Source organism: Aythya ferina, assembly GCF_964211825.1.
Source record: "Aythya ferina genome assembly, chromosome: 10".
Taxonomy (NCBI): domain Eukaryota; kingdom Metazoa; phylum Chordata; class Aves; order Anseriformes; family Anatidae; genus Aythya; species Aythya ferina.
Genome location: NC_140306.1, coordinates 10,313,242 through 10,335,164, shown reverse-complemented (window position 1 = coordinate 10,335,164; position 21,923 = coordinate 10,313,242). Strand labels below are relative to the sequence as shown.

General features: G+C 38.7%; 1 protein-coding gene across 2 annotated transcripts in view; it reads right to left on the bottom strand.

Moving 5' to 3' along the window:
• The window catches only part of UROC1 (urocanate hydratase 1), a 38,697-nt gene extending 17,043 nt beyond the window's left edge, over positions 1 to 21,654 (bottom strand). Inside the window, exons 1-13 of one of the 2 annotated variants that reach the window (XM_084530743.1) lie at positions 21,373 to 21,654; positions 14,453 to 14,583; positions 13,271 to 13,364; positions 12,129 to 12,188; positions 9,410 to 9,538; positions 8,666 to 8,727; positions 7,509 to 7,575; positions 6,909 to 7,052; positions 3,453 to 3,541; positions 2,942 to 3,004; positions 2,052 to 2,231; positions 526 to 623; positions 192 to 264 (exon numbers count right to left, since the gene is read on the bottom strand). In XM_084530743.1, coding sequence (XP_084386869.1) covers positions 192 to 264; positions 526 to 623; positions 2,052 to 2,231; positions 2,942 to 3,004; positions 3,453 to 3,541; positions 6,909 to 7,052; positions 7,509 to 7,575; positions 8,666 to 8,727; positions 9,410 to 9,538; positions 12,129 to 12,188; positions 13,271 to 13,364; positions 14,453 to 14,583; positions 21,373 to 21,498 — 1,316 coding nt within the window. In that variant the 5' untranslated portion in view covers positions 21,499 to 21,654. Of the gene's footprint in view, positions 1 to 191; positions 265 to 525; positions 624 to 2,051; positions 2,232 to 2,941; positions 3,005 to 3,452; positions 3,542 to 6,908; positions 7,053 to 7,508; positions 7,576 to 8,665; positions 8,728 to 9,409; positions 9,539 to 12,128; positions 12,189 to 13,270; positions 13,365 to 14,452; positions 14,584 to 17,978; positions 18,799 to 21,372 lie in introns of those variants that run through there. The other variant, XM_084530742.1, reaches the window with a different exon arrangement.
• Positions 21,655 to 21,923: the final 269 nt, after the last annotated feature.

Sequence of the window (21,923 nt, the reverse complement as noted above, 5' to 3'; positions counted from 1 at the left end):
CACACTGGGCACTACTCAAAATTAGAAGAGAATTAGACTAACTCTGACATAACACCTGTAAGATCAAATTTCCTACTGCTGTAGCTGATTCCTTTTCATTGTATACACTATGCTGCCAGATTTTCATTAAGTGAAGTCTCCAATAGCCATAAAGCATTAGAGTACTTTAGTCCCAGATCTACCCAACATACCCCATGATGTGCTGAACGTAGGAAGGATATCTGAATTCTGTTTTATTGCCTCCTTTTTTCTCAACATCAGCACCTATAAAAGGATTTTAGAGTCATCAGTAACTTGATTTTGATGAAAAAAATATAAAATATATAACCAGACTGCACCTGGGTTCCCATGAAGGCTTTCTCTTAGCCACAGAGGAAGTAAAGGACCCCAGAGAACAGTGATAGAACAAGAGGGACTAAAGAGTTGGCATAACGCTGTGACCAACCCTATCCAACCAAAGAATAGGGATGGAAAGAAGTATTAAGATTTGCTCGTTCCCATCTAAGAACTCCAGAATCTACTCACCAGCCCTTTGAGCTTCCAAGAGAAACGCATTGCCATAATCCCAAAAAAACATGCCCTTATCAGCTAGTCTGTTAATAGCAGCCACATGTCTCCTCAGACTGAAATAAAGAATGAAACCATTATTCCTGATTGATTAAATATCAAAAAGAACCATATCATGAGCTCACTAAAGGCAGGGAAGCAGTGTGGAGACAGATGGAATTAAAAAAACTAAAAATCAAACATAAACCTCTAAGATATTTAAGATACTTTCGATCTCTGTAGCACCTGTTATCCCCAAATCTTGAACTGATGCATAGCCATTGCAATTAACAATTAACAGTGAAGGGTCATATCTTTCAGCAAAGAAGTGCAGCCAGCTCTGAGGACTGAAAGCAATAACAGCTTTTACAAATATGCAAAACAATTCAAAGACTTCAGAGAGAAAGCCTGCAAAGACAGAAAAAAATTAAATGGTCTGACATCACTGTTCTGGCCTCTCCCTTGGCCAGAACAGCCCAGTTTTTCCCTTTGCTTGGGTATAGTGGACTATACTCGAGGATTGTCCTGATACCTTTGTCACTTAGCAATATCCAGTTCTTATCTCAATGTATACTTGCATGTGGAGTTGTACATGCAAAGGTGTAACCTCTTAGAACTCTAAAAAGGTAAACCAATGCCTAACAAACTAAATTGTGTCTGTTTAGGTCATATCAGACTCTTACAAATGAGTCCTTCCTAAAAATTTACCTGTTACCTTTGTCTTAGTCCATATGATACAGACTTGGGAAACTGGAAAGGTTCTTGTAGGTTCCTAATCCAAAATCAAATAGACTACATAGCCATGTTCTAACTTCTACTAGAAAATAGCTCTCCAGTGAGAATGTTTGAGGTGAACAATAACAGAGTCATCCTTGTTTGTATATAAATTATACTAAATTGTTCCCTTTGTAACATCCAATTCCAATTTCACTTGCAAACTTGTAAATCAGGAGTAGCTCCCTGAAATCAAAATGCTAAAGAGAACTTGGTTACAGTTGCAGAAAGCTGGGAGGACTGATTGGAAAAGTTTGTTCCCTTGTTATATCATTCCATAAAAAACCTATCACCAGCCACAGCTGGAAGTGTGGCAGGCTACATGGATTCCTGGCTTACCAATTGCTGTTTTATGCCTTAGTCAGTGAACCTAAACCAACTGTTAGCCTACATGGAATTGTATTTATTGCCTTGGATATTTAAAACCTAATGCAATTTAGGAATATTTAGAAGTGAAGTAAATCATAAGTGTTCAGGCCTCTGGATTTTGTATACTAGTGACGATTCCTAAAATGGTGAGTAGGTGACATGTCTGCCAGACTTCGAGTAACAACCGTTTAAGTCCAAGTCAGCAGTTACTAGTGTTATTGCTACAATAGCTCTACCCCAGCTTTCTACTGAAGGGCAGTATCTTATACTTAAGTGAAACTTCTTGTGAAAAAGACAAAGATCCAATCAGTTGCAGAGCAACAACGTTTAAAGGTTAGAACATGAATCATCAAAACATTTACCTCTCTTGTACCATGGTCCGGAACTTCCCTGGATTGGTGGACAGGAGCTGCTTTGCTTCCTCAAAGCCAAGCTGGACTGGATAATATCCCCCACTGAAAGGGTTATGACATGAAGTTTGGTCAGACCCCAGATCAACTAGCAGCTCTCCTGTTGTGTCCAGCTCATACACTAGCCTCTCCCTAGAGGGAAGGAAAGACAATAAATGAAGTGTTTGAACAAAAGCTGTTATCTCACATTGAAGCTCCTCTTTCGGGCGAACTCCTTCCATCACAAAAAGTTGTTTATGAAGGTATGCCATGGCAAGCTGGCTTTATTTTAGCAGTCAGGAAGTGGGAAACTGAAAGTTGCATGCAAATCTTCATCACCATATACTTCACATTCCCCTGCACAGGAATGCCAACAGTTAAGTCAAATGCCAGTATGATGTAGCAGCCATATATCAATCAGTTTCAACCCTTGGTTTATGGTGTAACAGTGAGGTTTACCATTGGATAAAGTCACAAGAGTGCTAGAATTTACATCCATTATCTGATTATTTTTATTCAATCAATGCCTCAATATTTCTATTCCTCACTGAAGTCAAGGCTATTTGGCTAACCAAGTAGCAAAAGCTTAGGAGATGGAGAAATTCGCTCTTCATCCAAGGACAAATCTTACTGATTTCTTTCCCTAAGAAATTCACTGTTCCATAAAGAAAGATGATGCATTTCCCATGCAACTAGAACCTGGGACACAAGGATGAAAATCCCTCTTTTGACAATACAGTTTCATAAATATCTAGTCATGAACTCAGTGCTACATTTAATGCTGCTTCTCTTCCAAGTCTGGGATCTAATCCCAGGTTGACTTAACAAGCAAGAACATTAATATATCCACATATACTACTTACCACAGATCCACCACATTCCCATGGTAACCCAAACTAAGGGCAATTTTATTCTTTCTTGCATCTCTAGAATAGAGTTTAAAAAGACAGGTTGAAGAAAAAGTACCTCGTAATTCTAACTTGCAACATACAATTTGCAAACAAAACTGTAAGTCTGTATGTTGTTTCCAACACTCATCTAGGCAATAGAACTTCTGACCTTTAGGTAGGTTGATTTTTCAAGTGTAACATTATTTGTAATTGATATATATGCATGTTCATGAAAAAAATGAAGACATTTAACATATAATATAAACTATATGAAGCACTGATAACTGCAAGTTGTAAGCACTGGTAGTCACTAACAATGAAAGCTGCTGTTTGGAAGGATAGATTCACATTCAAAAGCAGACCTAGGGTAAGAGGTGGTGTCCTTCAACCCCTCCCTCTATGCAATACTAATATAGCACAATGCAGAAAGATGTAAAGCAAGGATTAGGGAGCAGAGAAAGTAACTGAATGTTACAAATCATACCTAAGACGAGCAATGCAATGGTCCAGGTTGTTAGAGATTTCCATGAGCCAGCCTTGCTTGTAACGTTTCAAAAGCGCTGCTTCATCAACCTAAGACAAATAACAGAAGATCTTAAAACTCCTGTTTCTCCCATTGAGTCCCTTTTACTTTTTTTTTTTTTTTTAAATAAGAAAGTAGCAAGTGAGTGAAAGGAATAGCCCTACATTGGCCTTAAGATGAAGTGATTGTTCCAATACTTATTTTCCATCTCTGATTTTTACCAATCCCATTCACTATTATTTAGGGTACAAGCTAGAAAAAAACCTGACCTATCACTTCCCAAACATATTTTGCAAACCAGAAATTCTCATTAAAATTGTGCAAGAGGTAATATATTAACATCAATTTTAAATGATCTTTAATGTTTGTTTTGATGATTTTAATTGAAAATTGTAAACATTTTTTTTCCCCTAATAACTCAGACTTTTCTGCCAGACTGCCCAGGACAAAAGAATGGTTTGCTTTTGACCCGCACTTTTGTACTTTGACTTCTGGTTGAAAATCTCAACCAAATATGGGAAAGAAAAGAAGAAAGTATTTTCTTATCCCAGCTGGCTGGTGCCTCTGTGAAAAATGGAATGGATCAAAACAAAACTACGTCTTCAATCCCCTCTTGCTTTGAACTTCGAAGCTCCAAACAAGCTCAATCCCAAATTGGTACTCTTCTGGAACCAGTTTGTGTGTATGCACCAGAGACAGCAGGATAAAAATATAAATGGATAGACAAATTGTGGAGGCTTTGGCACAGATTCCATATTAATGATTCAATGCACAAACTTAATGATGCATAAACATCATTAAGACATTTATAATGAGTTATCAGTGGCATAAAGCAAACGGCAAAATTAATTCAAGCAAATTTTCTGTGGTGGCAACTGATTTAGACACCCAGAGTGTTGTGTGTGCGCACAAGAATGCATAACCTGAGTATCTTACAACATTACATTAAAGCATTTTTTACTTCTCTATAATCCACCCCCATCATTTCCATTTAATTATTTCTCATTAACAAAGTATTTATATGTAAATTAAATAAGTTCTGTATTCAGGAGTTGCTTGAACACCAGGAAACCTTTTCTTCCCCAATTATTCTTAGCATGAGAAACCTTCCATCATTTCCCACATCAGTAATAAAGACTGTCCTTCCAAAACCCCAGATTATGATAATAGCAGTGTCACTACCAATAGAATTATTCAACAAAAAAGTCAGGTGCCGTGGGGGACAGCTGCTTTGGGAATTATTTAAATCATCACAGGGGAAAAGGATATTAAATGGCCCATATGAATTACAGGAATGGGGTTCATTTAAAGCTCTGCATAATACAGATCAGATCTATTTAAATCTGTTACCACATCTTATATACTTTATTTCAAACCTCTCTGACAGTCTTGGAAAGTCTTTCAGACTTGCTGGCACACTCAAAGCTAGCTTCCTTTGAACCATCTTTTCAAATATGGGATTTTTTTTATTTTTATTTTTTTTAAACTCAGTTTTAAAAATTGCACAAACATGATGAGCTAATGTCACCTCCAGTGTAACCCTAGAGAGCTTAGCACAGCTCAGAGGAGATCATCTGGCCCTCCACACAGCTATTTCATAAAATTACAATCTGCTTCATGTCAAACAGAAGAGGTAAAAGACTTGCACCATTAATCCCTTCTGTCTGAGCTTCGGAAGCCCTGGCTGACAAAATGACATCTCTTGCACAATTCATCAATGCCATTTGCATAAATAGTTCCTTAAATAAATAATATGTACATATATATAGCTATCCACATGTGCTCCTGAGACTCATTTCCGACAAGGATCATCTCACAGGAGATAAAAACCAGGCGATATTCAGTCTCCTGAACAAAATCATCTGCAGCCGTGGAGATGAAAAGGACAAAGGACTGCTTTGAATAGCATTCACTGAAATCTCTCCTTTTGTATTCTAGCATTTGAAAGTTCATGATGACAGAGTCAAAGTCTGAACAAGATAATTTATTCAATAGTAATTTATTCAATAATAAATTTGATCTTCATTCAATCTACCTGATGAGATCTCAAACACGCAAAATTCATGTTGTGCTAAAAAAATATTTTTGCACCATCATTACAAAATAGATGAAATCCTAACTTTCCATGAGTAAGACTTCTGCTAGCCAGAGTGGGACAGATTTTCTGCATGCCACGTAGGCAGTCTGACCCATTATGTTTTGAACTTACAATTATTACAGGTTAGGTTGCAATATTCTTATCCTTGGGATTGCAGCAAGTGGCATGTCCGTAGCAGAGGTCTGCCAGCTAATTCTTTTTATAAGCTACTTTGGCCGAGAAAGCTAAACTCCCACTCTAGTCTGCTCTGAAGTTATTTTCTGAAAATCTTCCTCTGAAGCAGTAGCAAGAGCTGATTACCTACCAATCAAAGAGCCCAATGCATTTTGGTCAGCTCATATCTGTTCCACTAAGAATGTTTCCCCAGTGTACTGAATTTAAAGGTTGTCAAGAAGAAATAAATGCATGGAAAGGTTTATTACTTCTCAATAGTCATTATCGTTAAAGAAATTCACTACCATTTTCACAGAATTGCAGAGCAACATTTTCAGTTAAAAACTATTGCAATGATTTTATAGTCCAGTCTTCTGATTTGTTGGAACAGAATTTCGTGATAAAAATATTACATCAGGATGGAAGACTCTCCAAAACAATATAAGCTGTGGGTGAGCTTCAGGGAACAGTGAAAATGATAGCACAGAACTTCTCCCCAACAGCATTTTCTCTTAGCAGAACTTACCTTTGTTGTCTACAAAGATAGACAGTCTACAACTGAAATTCAGTGCTTGTAATTACCCTCACCATTTTCATGCTGAAGCCAACTTTGAGTTTCCCAGTTTTACAAAATCTCGTTGACTTCAGAGAATCACAACACTAAGCACATTTGTTAGTCCCAACCTGGATGACTGAATCATACCACCATATTTAACAGGTATTTTCACTGCACCTGATAAGGGTGCCAGAGGAATTAAAGGTTAATTGTAATATAACTATCACTTTTTGAACCTGATAGACTTTTTGGCAAAAGAGGATATAGTTCCCATTGGAATTGCCTGTGGAAGTTATATCCTTTCACACATTCAATGATGGTAGTTCAAGTGCTGAGTATGGCCTATCTAACAGAATCATTCTGCAGTATTTGTGAAGCAACTATAAGAAGTAACAGTTCATATCTTTACAGTACAACCCAGTGGGCAAACAGAAGGTGGAATAGCAGTGAAAAATGCTCAGCAATGGAAAGACACACAGATCTTGGAAGGCAGTATCTTTTTTTGAGTTTGTCCTGACAGAGTTGATAGAGGAGCATATCTGATCAGGAGAATGAGCCTTCTAATGCAGTGCACGAAGACAAGATGACAACACAAGAGAATTGCTCTCACCTCTGCAATGATTCCCACACACCCAGCAATGACCGCAGCTTTTGCTTGAGCCCCACTCATCCCTCCAAGACCAGAAGTAACAAACACCTTTCCAGATAGGTCTTCTGCCTTCAAGTAGCGACGGCCTGCATTCAGCACTGTGAGCTACACACAACACAATATAGCAGTTATCAGGAGGTATTTCTTCAAGAGTCACCTCATATTTTTTCATTAAATTTTGGTCACATTTTCCCAATTAATTTCCATAGGTACCTGTAACACATGGATGTTTGCAAGCAGGACTGTTAAGGGGACTCACAGGCACTTATTTCCTACGTCCAACTGACATTCTGTTCCTTTTGGTCAATTCATACTTCATTTACTGTGGCTAGATGTGATCTCAGATTGAGACCTTGACAATAGATTCCTTCATGTCTGCTTTCTGGTTATGTCATGGACTGAGTAGAAGGACACTGCCTTTTTAAGGAGCAGGCAATGAGAATTTCTTTGGTAATCGGAACATCCTCTCACAGCAGTCCACACCACTCCAGTCACCTGCCACTGCAGGAGATACCCTCCTCCAATAGCTATCAACAAATAAATCTTTCCTTGATTTCTTACCACAGTCCCATGGACTATTCCCTGAGGTCCAATGTAGCAGTAGCTTCCTGCAGTCATCTGGCCGTACCTGGCAATATCAATGAAAACAATAACACCAGGAGTTACTCACGCTGGAAGGAGGGCTGTGTACCTCTAAATATATTTCTAGTAAAACAAAAGCAAAACAAACAAAAGAAAGAAACATGTCAATCCCCTGTGTTTCTTTTTGATGCTAAAGGTCTGGCATTATTAAAATCCTAACTTAACTGACCTTCCTCATCTTCAATGCACAAACAGGCTTTCAGAAGATCATTTAACTCTTTAAATTATTGAGCTCCAAAATGTGTAGAACAAAAGAATTGAGTGTAAATTTTATTTTAGCTTTTAGCATAGCAACTAAGACACAAAAAGACTCCTTTTCCCATTTGAGCATATACCACTGGATTTTAGTGGCACTCCCACTTTTAAGTCACAATTGTTTTTTGAAGTTGTAACCCCAAAATCATTGTCCACATTTCTACAAAATCCCTGACAAAGCAGCAGTGAACATACTCTGCTCATTCCCTTTCCTTTCCTCCAGCATTCTGGTCTATACACATCCAGCTCTCTCATAGCTTAAACTGGTTCTCTCCATCATACACAGCAGAATAACAATCCTGTGCTCATTGGCTAAATGAGCATTTAAAAAAAACGGATAAACAAACATGTCAAATATATTAAAAATATATAGCTTTCTACTTCAAAGCTCTTTCTTAGTGTAGAATTAAAGGAAAACTTCATAACTTATGTGTTTTGTTTTTTTTTTTTTTTTGGTTGTTTGGTTGGTTGGTTAGCTGTTTTTTTTGAAGATTGCAAAACAACCACTGCGAAGTGTAACTAGCCCAGGCTATAATTAGGTTATGATTATGGCTTCAGGGTGTAATTCAGCCAAGTCTTACACATAAACCTAATACTAATTCCTAGCAGACCTCAATGAAAACCTTATATATGTGGTTGAACATAACTCAAACTCCTAAGCAGTTGCACTTAAGTGTGCATTAATGCTTTGCAACATCAGGAGTTTATGCAGTGCAGTTGAAATCCACCTGTATTGGAAATTTTAACCAGCCACTGCTCAATGCCTGAGTTAAATTTTAAATAAATATTTTGTATATTTTAATAGTAAGGTATCTTCTTACATTGTTACTCCCAAAGCAAACATCTTCTCATATTCATCTCTGGTAGAATAGTTGGGAATAACCTAAGAAAACAATCAAAAAGAAAATACAGATAAGCAAATTAAAGATTTAAGCAGATCTTTTTCACCACCTGAATTTTCCATGGTCAAACACAAAAAAAAAAATAATGAAAAACAGAAGTAGTAATTCAGGGGGTTTATTCCATGCATTCTAGTATTATACAAAATATATCTGATCTTTCCATCAGCATGTCTGTTATATAAATCTTAAAGAAAGCAGTTGTCTAGCCACAAAACCAGCCTACAGAGAGATGAATATTGAATAGCTCAAGAGGACAGGCAACGGACCAGCAGGCACATTTGTCTAGCTTGCCTTCTGAGCAAAGCAGTCCAGGTATCTAAGCATTTGATGTAGGTCATCTGTTTGACTGTCAAGGACTTTCATGCCTTCCAAAATGAGTCTAGATTAATTGTTTTGATCAAGAATACGTATAGCTCAGGCTGAGTCAGAACATAAATCCTCTGACAAGGCAAGAATTGTTCCCTCCATCACTGCAGATCAGCCTGCTTGAGGTGAGAGTGACTGTACTGGAACAAATACTGCAGAATTTAGACCCCAGATTCTTTGGTGTGCTATTATAAGTTCAGGTAGCACGAACAATGTTTAATTCAGCAGAGACTTAAAAAATAAACCAAAGAGGAAAAAAAAAAAAAAAAAGAAAGAAAACAAGATGTTAACACCTACCATGCCATTAGTAATGATTAACCGAGGAGCGTATCGATGGCTGGGAAAGAGTCCCAGAGGATGTCCACTGTACATTACTAATGTTTGCTCTTCAGTCATCTCTGACAAATACTGCATTACCAACCAGAACTGAAAGGGAAAGCAAGGAAAGTGATGGAATACGTTTCTATCTTGCATTATGTTTCTTCATGAAGCTGCTAAACCAAGTATGATGGCAGCCACAGAGATAATGAGGTGTATTCACATACAGAGTAACAGCCAGACATTTCAACACATTCTTGCTTTTAATAAAGTCCATTAAGAGACATCGCTCAGCAGGAAACATAAATCAACTGGCAAAGGTCTGAATAAGTTCCAGAGTAATTTCTACAGTACAAACCCCAGAAATGCTTTGCTAGCTTCTCAGTGCATCATTTTTAAAGCCATTCTAATTTTATCTTGAGGTTAACCATTTGGACCTAGCAATTTTCTGGCAATCTTTCCAAAAGCAAGCTGTGAAATTTTCACTTAAAAAGAGATCAAAACACCCATGTATAATGTTGATCCTAACCTGATATGGTTAAATTCAACATCTTCTGGTTCTTGTCATCTCTTCAAGAGATCATCATTACAGTATGCACTTAATGAAATAATTTCTCAAAAAATAGCTTTCACTATGGACAATGAAGAGAGTCCTAGAGACACCCTGGAATCTAAATAAATGCATCTCAAATCTAACTGCATAATTCAACAGTTACTCTTGATCTGTGCCAAGAAGTAGACTCGATCATCTAAACTTTTATAAATTTAACTCACATCCATTATCATCTACTACAAAGCCCATTATATTCCATGGGAATTTTAGTATGAGCAACCAGGTCCAAGAAGAGCAGCTGCTAACTGCTGTTAACACATTTAACTTCTGTGGCTGCCTTTCACCCATATTAAAAGGGTACAGATTTGAAGCTAGTCCCTTCTAGCCCAGATAATTTCTAAGATGGGTTTAGCAAGTTAAGTTGGGAGGAAATAACTACTTTTATGTTTGTTTGTTTGCTTTTCATTTAGTTTGTTTCATGAAAAGTTTTGAACTTGTCCCAGTACAGAACAGGTAACTAGCTGTGAAAACTTTAGCAGTCTGGGAAAAACTTGTAACAAAACCAGAAGCTGTGAGATACTTAGTTGTATCTTTCAGTCAATGGAGAAATATCTAATAAGTAGGAAGGAAAAGGAAGATGGAGTCTGTATTTCCTAGCCTGCAGGCTTGCAGACAAGTGAGTAAGGGGAAATTTACCTCTGGTCATATTTTTCTCTTTAAAAGTCATTCAGTAGAAACGTGTGTGGATGACCAGCCTGTGTGGATGATATAAACCAAACTCAGCCTTTTCCCTAGGAATTTTGCAATGACAGATTTTCAGAAAGGATGTTGTTTTCAAGCCTCAGAGAACAAAATGTTCCATCATAACGGAATCATTCATGTGATTTGCTACTCTAAGCAAGCAAAAACAGAAAGGTTTTGTTTGCTGTGCTGTGAAACAACTGCAGGTCAGAGCTCTAACTTGGATGAGAACAAGAGAAGAGAAAATATTTCTGACTTTGGCAGAGCTTCTACTTCACCTTGCAGCCCAACATCCGTCTTAGTGATGTCAGCCCAAGCAATGCCACTATATGAACTGCTGGCACTGGACATGCAAGAAATGCTGTAAAACTTTCATGCAATGTGTTAACTGGCATAACTGACATTTATGAATTAACACAGTATAAAGAAATGGTGTGCATTGCCATAGTACCTTTACTGTAAAAAGGTACAGGTGATTATTCAACCTCAACAGCTACCTAAGACTTCCATTAAACTCCCATTTACCAGATCTGGAAACTGAACCATGATTTTTTCCTTAGCTACAGATAAAAATCACAAAGAAGAAAGACCACATCTCTCAGTCCTGTGCTACAGTGAGGAATCCATTTCTTTTTTCCTTAATGAGGAATATCATTTACAGATTAGTTTTGCTTGAAATTTTTAATAAGCATAAAGCGAGGTTCAGATAAAGCCACAAATTTGTTCTCAAAATGTTTTTCACATGCATTTTGCAGTACTTGGATTAAAGCAAGTGTATTTAGTGCCACTTTTGGATGGACAATTATACCTTAAACATCTCGGTTCAGATTTCAGACAGGACTTTACCCACCTGCCATTACTATCAGAAGTTCAGAGTTAGGCCTGAAAATAAAGTGCACTATGACCAGCTAGCATGCAAATATTTTCAGCTCATCTGATTTTATTGGAAAAAGACTAAGGACTACACTTTCTTAAAGCAATATTGTTTGTTTTGTTTTGTTTGTTTTGTTTTGTTTTTATTCCACTATACATTGCGCAAAAGTACTACAGAGAAGCAAGCAGAAGTTATACATTGTTTCCTAGAATTTATTCTGCCTCTAAAACTATCTGTGCAAAGTACAGGCACATACACATGCATTAGAGAAAGACAAAGAACTTTTACATCATCTTGATATGTTTAAAATACAGTATTTTTATTGGGTTGTCTGTGCTCTCCTTACTAAATAAAGCTCTCCCCATCTATGCAGTTCATAACTGGGCATTTCTCTATCCAGACAGGATGTTTTGCAGTACTGTGAGACAATGACTGCCAAGAATTATCACAAACTCTGCCTAAGCAGAATGTGCCTGGGGGACAGTGAAATGGGTTTAGTGAAAGAAGCTGCAAAGCCAGCAGTGTCCTACCTGTGCCCAGTTGCTGAAGACCTGACCATTTCCTCCATAAGTGACAAGCTCCTGGGGAAACTGAGAAAGACAATTTAACAATAATAACACAATTATTTTTCTGAAATGTTTCACAGGTATTTAAAAAAATAATAAAAATATCAGTAATAAATTCTTTCTATAACTTATATAGCTTATTGCACCAACACTATTAAAAACAGGGAATACCATCCAAAAAGTTAACGGTTAAGCAAAAATAATTAAATAAATAAAATTCTTTTTCAAAGTAAGCATTTATTATTGTTACGATGACATTTTGGTGATACAGAATGCTTGAAAGTAATTCCTGGATTGCAGGTTCTTTAACAAACATACATGCCAGTAACTTAAACTTAAACTGAGCCTGATTGAGCTTACAGTTGCCACTAGCTTTTACAGCTGGAAGAGTCTAAGACCAGCAGGGCATTGCTGAACAGCTTCTCCCCTGCCATTTGTAAAACAGATGCATTACACTGGATAGTGCTTGTAAGAAGGGACTTAGTCCTGTAACCCTCTAGTAAATCTGTCCTTGGGGGCTAAATTTGCCAAGCTACAGGAAATATCAACACCATTTTTTCAACATATGTTGTTGAAACAGTGCACTAAGAGCTGAACTCTGCCTATCTCACAGATAGCAACCAAGCTCCCGAAAATAGCGGGAGCTGGAGTGAGCCTTGTTAGTGCTGCAGAAGTCCTCATAGGTCTAAATAAGGACCCCTACAGAGAATGAAGAACTATGCACAGCACAAACCAAAAGAACTTAGCAAATAAGAACCACATTCCGAGGTATCAAAACCACCACAGAAAAAAGGTAGAATCACCTTTACTCCCTCACAAGGTTAGCCTCACAGAAATGATCGTTCTAGCACATCACTCTGCAAAGAGACGGCCTTAGCACTACTAAAATTGGCCTGCCTAGCTAACACAGCAGCCAGCACCACAGAATCAGCAAAAGGCTTCTGTACAGCTGAAATCCTATTCAATCCACTGAAGGAGCATCATTTGCACAAGGATTAATTCTACCTATATGCTTACATTCTCCAATTTCTATGTTAGCAGGAAGGAACATAGAGATTTGTTTCTGTTCTATGAATCCAGCTTCCTTTATTATCACCGTAGCTTACCTGAGCCACTGAGGGATCCAGGTTATTCATGATCATCAGCATAATGGCAGCAGCTGACTTGGTTTTGCAGGGATAGTCTTTGATGGGGTACGCTCTGAAATTGTATTCATCAGACGTCAGGAAACAAACAAGGGACTCATAATGGTAGCAACAGCAACAAAACATGCCACAGAAATATCCCTGCATGCCAACACATCCCTTTGAATTACAGGTTTTTACTCAAGAGGGATTAAGAAAATAAAGGAAAAAGTGCAGAACTGATATGACATGCATCTTAACAAGCAAACCAGGTTTCAACTTTTAATCAGAAATAAGCAAAGAAAAAAAAAGTAATGAAAGATTACAATCAGCTTATCATTTGCTGAATTCATTAATCACAACTGTTTATTAACATGGTAGCCACAAGCACTCATTTCTTTTCTACATGAATTTTTTGGTTCACACTTGCACTGGCCTCTATAACCCAATTGCCAGGCCAAGCAGCTCAGTCCTGCAATACCAAGGGAAAGAGCAATGGGAAAAATTGTCTTCAGGCTCATTAGCCCTTGTTATTTAAGATCCTACCTAAGAAAAAATGCCCAGCTTGAAATTTGGTTCCAAAGAAACTCTCAAACACCAAACTAGTTAGGAGAAATATGCAGTCCAGCTCTGCAATACCTTTCAGACTGTCTTCCAGTTGTTGTCCCTGTAGCTGATTTCTGCAAGAGCTGACCCCAGTCTAGTATGGACAGCACAGAAATATGTATGTCTGTGGAAATTAGAGTGCTTTCTAGTTGCTTGCTTTATTCAGATTTATGTACAGACATTAACCAGACCCCTGCTGGATGCAAAAAGGAATCAATCAGTCTAAAAAAAGCAGCTAGCCCCTGGCAGCCCTCTCCAAAACTGTTCTGCTTCACAAACATTAGCCCCATCAGCCCTATAATGAAGCGATGCTCCAAGATCAACAGGCACAGCATATTACAAACCAGGGTCAGATACAGGTTCCAAGGAAGGAGAAGAGAGAGAAAAAATAAAAAAGTACTGCCTCTCTTTTTAGCCCAGGAAGACTGGAAAATAGCCAGCCTCTCACAGCAGGTCCCAGTGCCATCCACAGTGCTACCACTATTTAGAGTCAGTTCCGCAGGTGAAAGCTGGTAAGCAAATGGTAGCCAAATGCAGTGTGAACCCCTTAGTTCTTACCTCATCTCAATATCTGGAAAGAATCTATACATGTAGATATGGCCATACAGCCTGAGTTCTTCAGCAAATTCCAGCACCAACTTCTTTTGTATTTCAGGTGGGAAATAGCGCAAGGCATTACGCAAAGCAAGCTGCCAGGAAGAGAAAAAAAATTAGGTAAAAGAGAAATGGAGGTAAGTGGGTGGCCCTGAATTTTAGTCAGCTGGAAAACTGCCCCAGCTATTACAGAGATGATTTAATTTAAAAGGCCAACCTCACACCAGGGGAGCTTCCATTCCTGCTTTCCCATTGAAATATTTCCATCTGCATCTTTCCTTGTAAACTCATTTGCTGCATGTATATAATGTTCCCCTTCCCTCCCACCCCCCAAATCTTTATGGAAAGACCTCAAAGATTCATGAAGTAGTGTTCAATCCTACAGACACTTGACACAGATGAATCCCTTCCTACAGTGCTAGGGGGCACTGAACTACCAAGAAAAACATTGTCCAGAAATCCTTATCCCGAGATCCTGAACTCTTAGAGGCACTGAAGACCTCACTATACTTTCTGTTAAGAAAGAAACCTTAGCCTTGAATTATGAGACAACAGATGAAGATATTCTTGGCCTAAGTTTTATTAAAGATTCACTACATTTAGCATACTAATGTATTACAGAGAGTGGTGGTTTACATTATTTTATTGAAGCTACACGTATCACTTCTACATTAGCTGAAGTGATTAGTAGTCATTGAATTAAATTCTGCAGATGATACTAAGTGGCTTATAGTCCCTATGGCCTTCAAAGACATCACCCATAGTTTGCAAAGTACAGTGTGTCTTTTTTGGATGAAAGAAATCATAAATAAATCACCATCTTTAGTAACAGTCTGTTAGTTAAGTCATGTCTCTGTATTCCATGTCCCACTTGATTAAAACCATAATGAGAATAAAGACTTTGTAATCTTTAAAAAGCCAATTTCATGCAAAGATGCCAGAAGCTCTTATAAGTTCCCCAATAAATGAAAACACTATCCAAATGAATCTTAACTGAAGAGATTCACAACTCACATGGAATTTCACATCTTCATTAGGATGATTTTTAAGGAGCTTTGGAAAGGATAGGAAGGGATCAAATTTGGTTTCTGATCTGATAACAGCCTAAAAACAACCAGGAAAGACCAGTTTTGGAGACTGCTGACTATAGCAAGGATAATTCATGTTTGTAAAACCTGCTGTTGGAAGACCAGAGAGTTATGGAAGTATTTACTGGAATAAGTGAAGGGGTTGCACATGGTACAGAAAATAGATATCTAGAACAAAGGCGCACAGAGCCATGCAGCCTAGGTATCTTTACTCTCCTTATTCTTCTGGGAGGATAAAACATGTTGGTATAAAAACTGAAAAGCTCTACAAAGCCACCTTCTCAGCTTATTGACAAGCCTCCTCATTTAACATGACTATACTGTGTCTCTTTTGGCTAGAGTTCTCCAGTACCTTCATCATCTGAGCATGTTGGTCTCACATACCTTAGAGCAGATGAAGTACAATGCCCCAAATCTACAAACACCTCATACTAGGATGTTCTTCTTGGTGTACTTGCTTCTGAACAGGAACATGGGTCAGACCCTTTCAGACCAGGGATGCTAAGCCTGCAAATGGGCTTTGCTATTCTACACAGAGAATGACAAGGGGTAAAACGCACTTAAGACAAGCGAACACAAATTCCACCTCCATATACTGCCTTATTCTCCAGCTAGATAAGCAGTCATTTTTCAAAAACAGGCTATTAAACACAAAAATCCCAGCTATATACACACTGTGACAAAATACGAGGGGACTTTCGAAGTCTCAGAGGCAAGCAGCCATCACAGGGGGCTCTACCTCTAAGAAATTCCTACAGTCAAAATGAAGTAAGCTGTAACCCCTTGCAACAACAAAATCTAGTTCCACAAGAGGAAAAGAGTGATATGGTGAGGAAAAAAAAAAAAAAAAAAAAAAAAAGTTACTGCATTTTTCTGCTACAGAAAACTATTAGGATGAAAGTGTTTTACTTGCATCCTGGCAAGGATCACCTAGCCTTTGATCAATATACTATTTTTATTATAATGAAACTGATGAGAAAATATTTTTATTTGCTCTAAAAATACAAGAAGGCAATATCTGTTTGGATTTTCAAATAAATTCACTTAGAGTGAGCCCCCGTACTGTTAGTGTTCCATGCTAGCAGAAGCCTGAATTTTGATGATGCAAACATTAATGAAACATGAACTTCAATGTTACATGAAGGGTGAGAAGGGCTCCTGGGTTGCACAGACAATAGAGAGCTGATCTTATAAAAGAAGACTAAGACTGTGGCTTGTTTAGCTTAACAGAACAAAGCTGACATTTGATTGCTGTCTTACTGCTGGATAAGTGTCAAAGCAGGAAGGAGCTTCAGGGAAATGCTGGGAGAAGAATAAATAGCTGTAAATTAGCCATGAAGAAATGTAGTCTTGAAATTCAAGGAATTTAAATAACGAATTCTGAAGCAGTCTCTCAATAGCAGTGCTGTGTCCCTTAAAATTGCTTAGATGGAGCCTGACTGCTTCATGAAAAAGCAATTGCCATGTGCATCAGGGAGAATTTTGCATATTCATGATTGAGTCATAAACTGGATAACCTGAGAAAGGCATTTAAGGAACAAATTTAAATAGACTGATCATCAGGCTTTCATGGTAAGTCAATACAAGGCCATTATTCCTTAAGTTTTAATAAAACACCATACAAAATACTATTTTGACCTCTAAGATTAATTTTACCCATAACTGACACATTCTGCTCTGATATTAGACAGCATGCATTTGATATTTAGGTGTTCCTGTTCATAGCTTCCTCAGACAGCAGCATGAGCTGCATTTGTCTGCTCAGCACCTCTGAAAAATCATGTTTGAGATCACTTATCTCAAAAAAAAAAACCAAAAAAAAACCATCACATTTCTGAAACTGATACGTTGCTTTTAAAAACCTACTGTGAATTTTTTGAGCTACTGATTCAGTTCAGCTCCATGCAATGCAAACATCTGATGGAGAATCTTGTTCTTAGATCTATCAGGCAGAGGTAACATTTAATTTTTGTTCATAAACTCTAATCACTAGTAGAAGTTCCTTTTTTGGTTCTCATTGGCATTTACACAGCAAACCAAGATCTTGCTGCCATTTAGTCAAGATTCAGTGACTCTCAATGTCAACTAAATACTCCAAAGAAACCATGAAATCCTGCTCCAGTTTATCAACTGTTTTGCTGTGGGATTCTCTTGAGAAACCAAGTATACCAGCTTGTTAGTCCATTGGTGTTTGTTAGAGAGCCACTGCCTCTCTGAGAACGGCGTTCAGTCTCCTTTTCTAACACCTTGATCAAGACTTCCAATTTAAGGATCATGAGACAAAAACAAACAAACAAACAAAAAAAAAACACTAAGATTTGCAATCACCCTATTTACTGGGGCAAAATATTTCGCCCCATTTACTGGGGCAAAAGGGAAGCATGAAGAGAAGAAATGAGAACCATTCTTAGTTCTGCTTTTTCCCCACTAGAGATGTTGTTTGTCATCCAGTCTTCTGTGTGATGACATCCAGGTCCAAAATCATTTGTGGTATTATTATCTAAACAAATGTAAAAGCAAAATTGTGATTGCATGTATTCTCACTCATAGGCCGTAGCTCAGATCAGCTGTTAGGAAGTAAACACAGCAATATCTGAGTAGCAGTTGCTATAAATGTCCCATTGGCTGGGAAAGTATGCCAAGATCTCTATCATTCAGACTTTCCAAAACAGAAGACACCAGGCTAGCCTTCCCAATCCATATACAAACATCCAAAAGCAGCCTAATTTCTAGGCATGTAAAGCAGCCATTAAGGACAAATGTCTTGCTTCTTCTCCAGAAAATTCAGCAGGAACTTCAGGTACTATGCAACTTCACAGGCTCTGGTTTTCAGCTTTTTATACCAGGACATCACAAAGCAGCAAAGACCAGCTGCTCCCTGAGAGACAGGGAGACAAGAAGAATAAAACAGCCAACAGGACAGGCACCTCACCCACCATGGCCCAGGCCCATGATGCCCAAGTGAGGCAAGCAGGGCAGCCCAGGGCTGGCAGCCTGGTTCAAACAGGAGTCTAGGTCATCAGGCAAGGCCATGGTGATGTGCAGATCTCAGTGAAATCAGGAATGCAGGTCTGGACCAGATGATGGTTGCCAGAAGGAGATACAGCTCAGAGATTACCAGAAGGCCCATAATGACAAGGCAGGCTCAATGACAAGTCATCCTACAGGTTGGGGTCCAGATCAGTTAGGCCCCTGGCTAGGCACAGGCAGACCCCCATGACAGAGCTCTAACATAAGCCAAATCTCCAATGGAAGTAAAATTAAGCTTAAATGGAGCCCCTAAGCCTATAGGCAGAGGGGGTGTGTGTGTGTGTAGCTCTCAGGTGAGGCTGGTTAGAGCCATCACAGCTTGTTAATTCCCTCAGGGCCCTGGGACAGAAACACAGGTGATAATACAGTCAGCTAGCAGGTGATCGTGCTGGGGAGAAAGAAACTGTAATATGATTTGGCTCAAAGTTAGGGGAACTGCTACATGGATGAAGACGTGACGTTTTTTCTGATTCTAAGCAACACCAAAAAGTGTACATTCTTCCTAAATGGCACTGACTTTACTGGAACGTCAATGAGTATCAAGCATGCAATGCCCTTGTTTTGCAAAGGACACAGCACACGTAAGATTTTAGGGATATCTGCTTTGCAGCATATTTACACAAAGATACAGATGCTGAGAAACAGAAAACCAGAGTTTCCTCTTGCAGAGGGAAAGGGAGAGGATGTGGATGTTACAGGCCTCAGGCAAAGAATGCAGAAGGAAGAGGACTCAGGAAACATATAAACAAAAATCAGTTCTGAGAAATAGCTTGATTTATCCAAAGAGATTAAAGTTGATATGATAGGAGGAATTGTATATCTTTCAGCAAGCCCCAAAACACGCAGAACTTTATAAATCTTTCCTATAGGATTTCTGTTACAGTCACAAAAGGAAGCCTCAAAAAATTTAAAAAAAAAAAAAAAAAAAGGCACTACTACAGATCATTATTGTAAAAAAGGGTAACGTCAGAATGAAAGCATATGAAGAGAGGGACAGATCCTTACTGTGAGAAAATTAGCAGAGCATTATTAACTTCACTACTGTCAAAGCTTCCCATGAACACTTCAATTAGAAAATGAACGCGGTGTCATACATAATGACAAGCCTCACAATATGCTCAGCATTACACACTGCCAACAAAATCTGGAAGCCTGTCTCAAGACTTACAAACCACCTTGTAGACAGACAACCTTTTCCCAGCATGAAACACCTCTTATAAAAGAGATTCGGCCTTTCAGATATAAAATAAATACCATCTGAGCCCCTAACCCTGTTAAGAGTTTAAGGTGGAGGATTAAGAGTAAAATAAATCAGAAAGGAAGCTTTTAAATTTTTAACAGGCTAATAAAAGACCCAGTCAGCATGACCTTTTATCACATGTGGTAGATAAGAAGGAGAGATGAGGGTAGGATGTTAGACAGTAGACGGACCAAAAAAGCAGTCTACTGCTGTCTCCTTGAACACTTAAAGGAGGCAGGAAACAATTCCAGTTTCTGTATAGGGAATGAGGGCTTTGTCATTACCAATCTTTCCCCAGGTAAAGAGTAAGGTTTGGCATTGTTTTGTGAGATACCATCTTCTCCCCTGCGATGTTGACTTCTCATGATAAAGCAAACTTCTCCTGGGGAAAGGAATAAAGTGGAGATGGTTGGCAACATTCTACCATGCAGTGAAGCTCACCCCCTGCTCCTTTATCTCCACAGCTATCACCACAGCTTCCTTCCACACACTCAGTAGCCACACTTCCATCTGTCTGAGCTGTCCCAGGCACAGACTGGATGCCTCTGCCATGAATGCTCCTGATATTGAAGTAAATCCTTTTTGGATATCTCACAACTGTTCTTCCTCCTACCCCTTGGCTGGGCTCTCCTCTGCTTGTGGAAGTGGATTTTGAAAGAATTTCCATGCTGATGCCAATGAGGAACTCCCACGAGGGCAAGGAAGTTGCATGTAACTTGCTAGTGGGGAATGAACTTCTTCATTCTGACCAGAAAGTCACATTGTAAGTTACATGTGATGAAGCAAAAGGCTTTCAAACTAAGAAACCAACCTTATCCCATCATGCACAAAATTCCTAAGGATGTCCACCCCTTGGACACTAATTTCTACTGCTTTTTTTTTTTTTTTTTTTTTTTTAAATATATATATTATTGTCTCTAGCATGAAATAATTCAATGATTACTTTAGAGTGTGCACAGACTATTTAAACAAAAAGAGGCAGAAAAAGAATTACACAACTAAAGACAAATAATTAACTCAATCCCTTACAAGCTTGTCTAAATGCCAGGATGCTTCAGACTGCTGGTTAAACTAACTTATCTTTGGATCCCTATGCAAACATACAGATACATAGTTTGAACCATGATGGTGATTTGCCACATTTCATATTAACTGTATTTGAGGGGATAGTATTCACTCCTATACATACGCAGTGTTTTTGCAGCAGCATTCATAATTTCATCTCCAAGGAACAATGCTGGATTGACAGCATTGAAGTCTAAGGCCTCTTGTTTAGCTATTTAAAGTCATGCACAATGCTGTTGTGTGTCAAATTTCCCTCATATCAATCAACTTAGGGAGAAAGAGAAAGCAAGCACGCATAAAAGTTTCCAGTATTTTGTCTCACTATTCATTACTGAAAATATAACACCAAAGAAATACATCTGCTGGCACTCAGAAGAGCATTTGAGGTGATCAGGTCTGCTGCTCCTAGCTGCATTTATCTGAAAGGAAGAGAAGTGAGGCCTTGTGAAACCCCACGTTACCTTTTTCTCCTGAGCAGTGAGATTAGGGGTTCTCACAGGTGCATGGGGTATTCCTTTCCTCCGACCTCTGTTTTCAGGCAAAGGGTTTAGAGGAAGGCCACGACAGATTTCCTTCAGGCTGGTCATAGTTGCTGAAGAAATACAAGGAGGAAAGGCAAGGCAAACTGGAGAGATGCAAGGAATGGAGACAAAGGGTGCAGGCAAACAAGATGCTAAGCGACTGAGATGTGCCACCACTCTGGGGCTATCTCCAAGAGGACAGCCCGTCCTCTGGCTTTTGCAATCAGGCCTGTGGAGCACAGAGGGCAGGCAGCACAGGTGACACACCTACCCCCTCTGTGCCATGCCATTGGCTCTCCTGTCCTCCTCCAAAATGAATGATTCACAGTTTTGCTGTTTGTTCTCTGGGTGCTTTGTCAGGTGGTGCTGTGCTAAGCCACCAGAGCAGTCACTTTCTACATTATCTGGCTCCCCCAGCACCCCAGCAAAAGTCATGGTCTGGAGCATGAACCTTGCTTGAGACTTCAAGGATTGTGCTTTTACACTTCTAT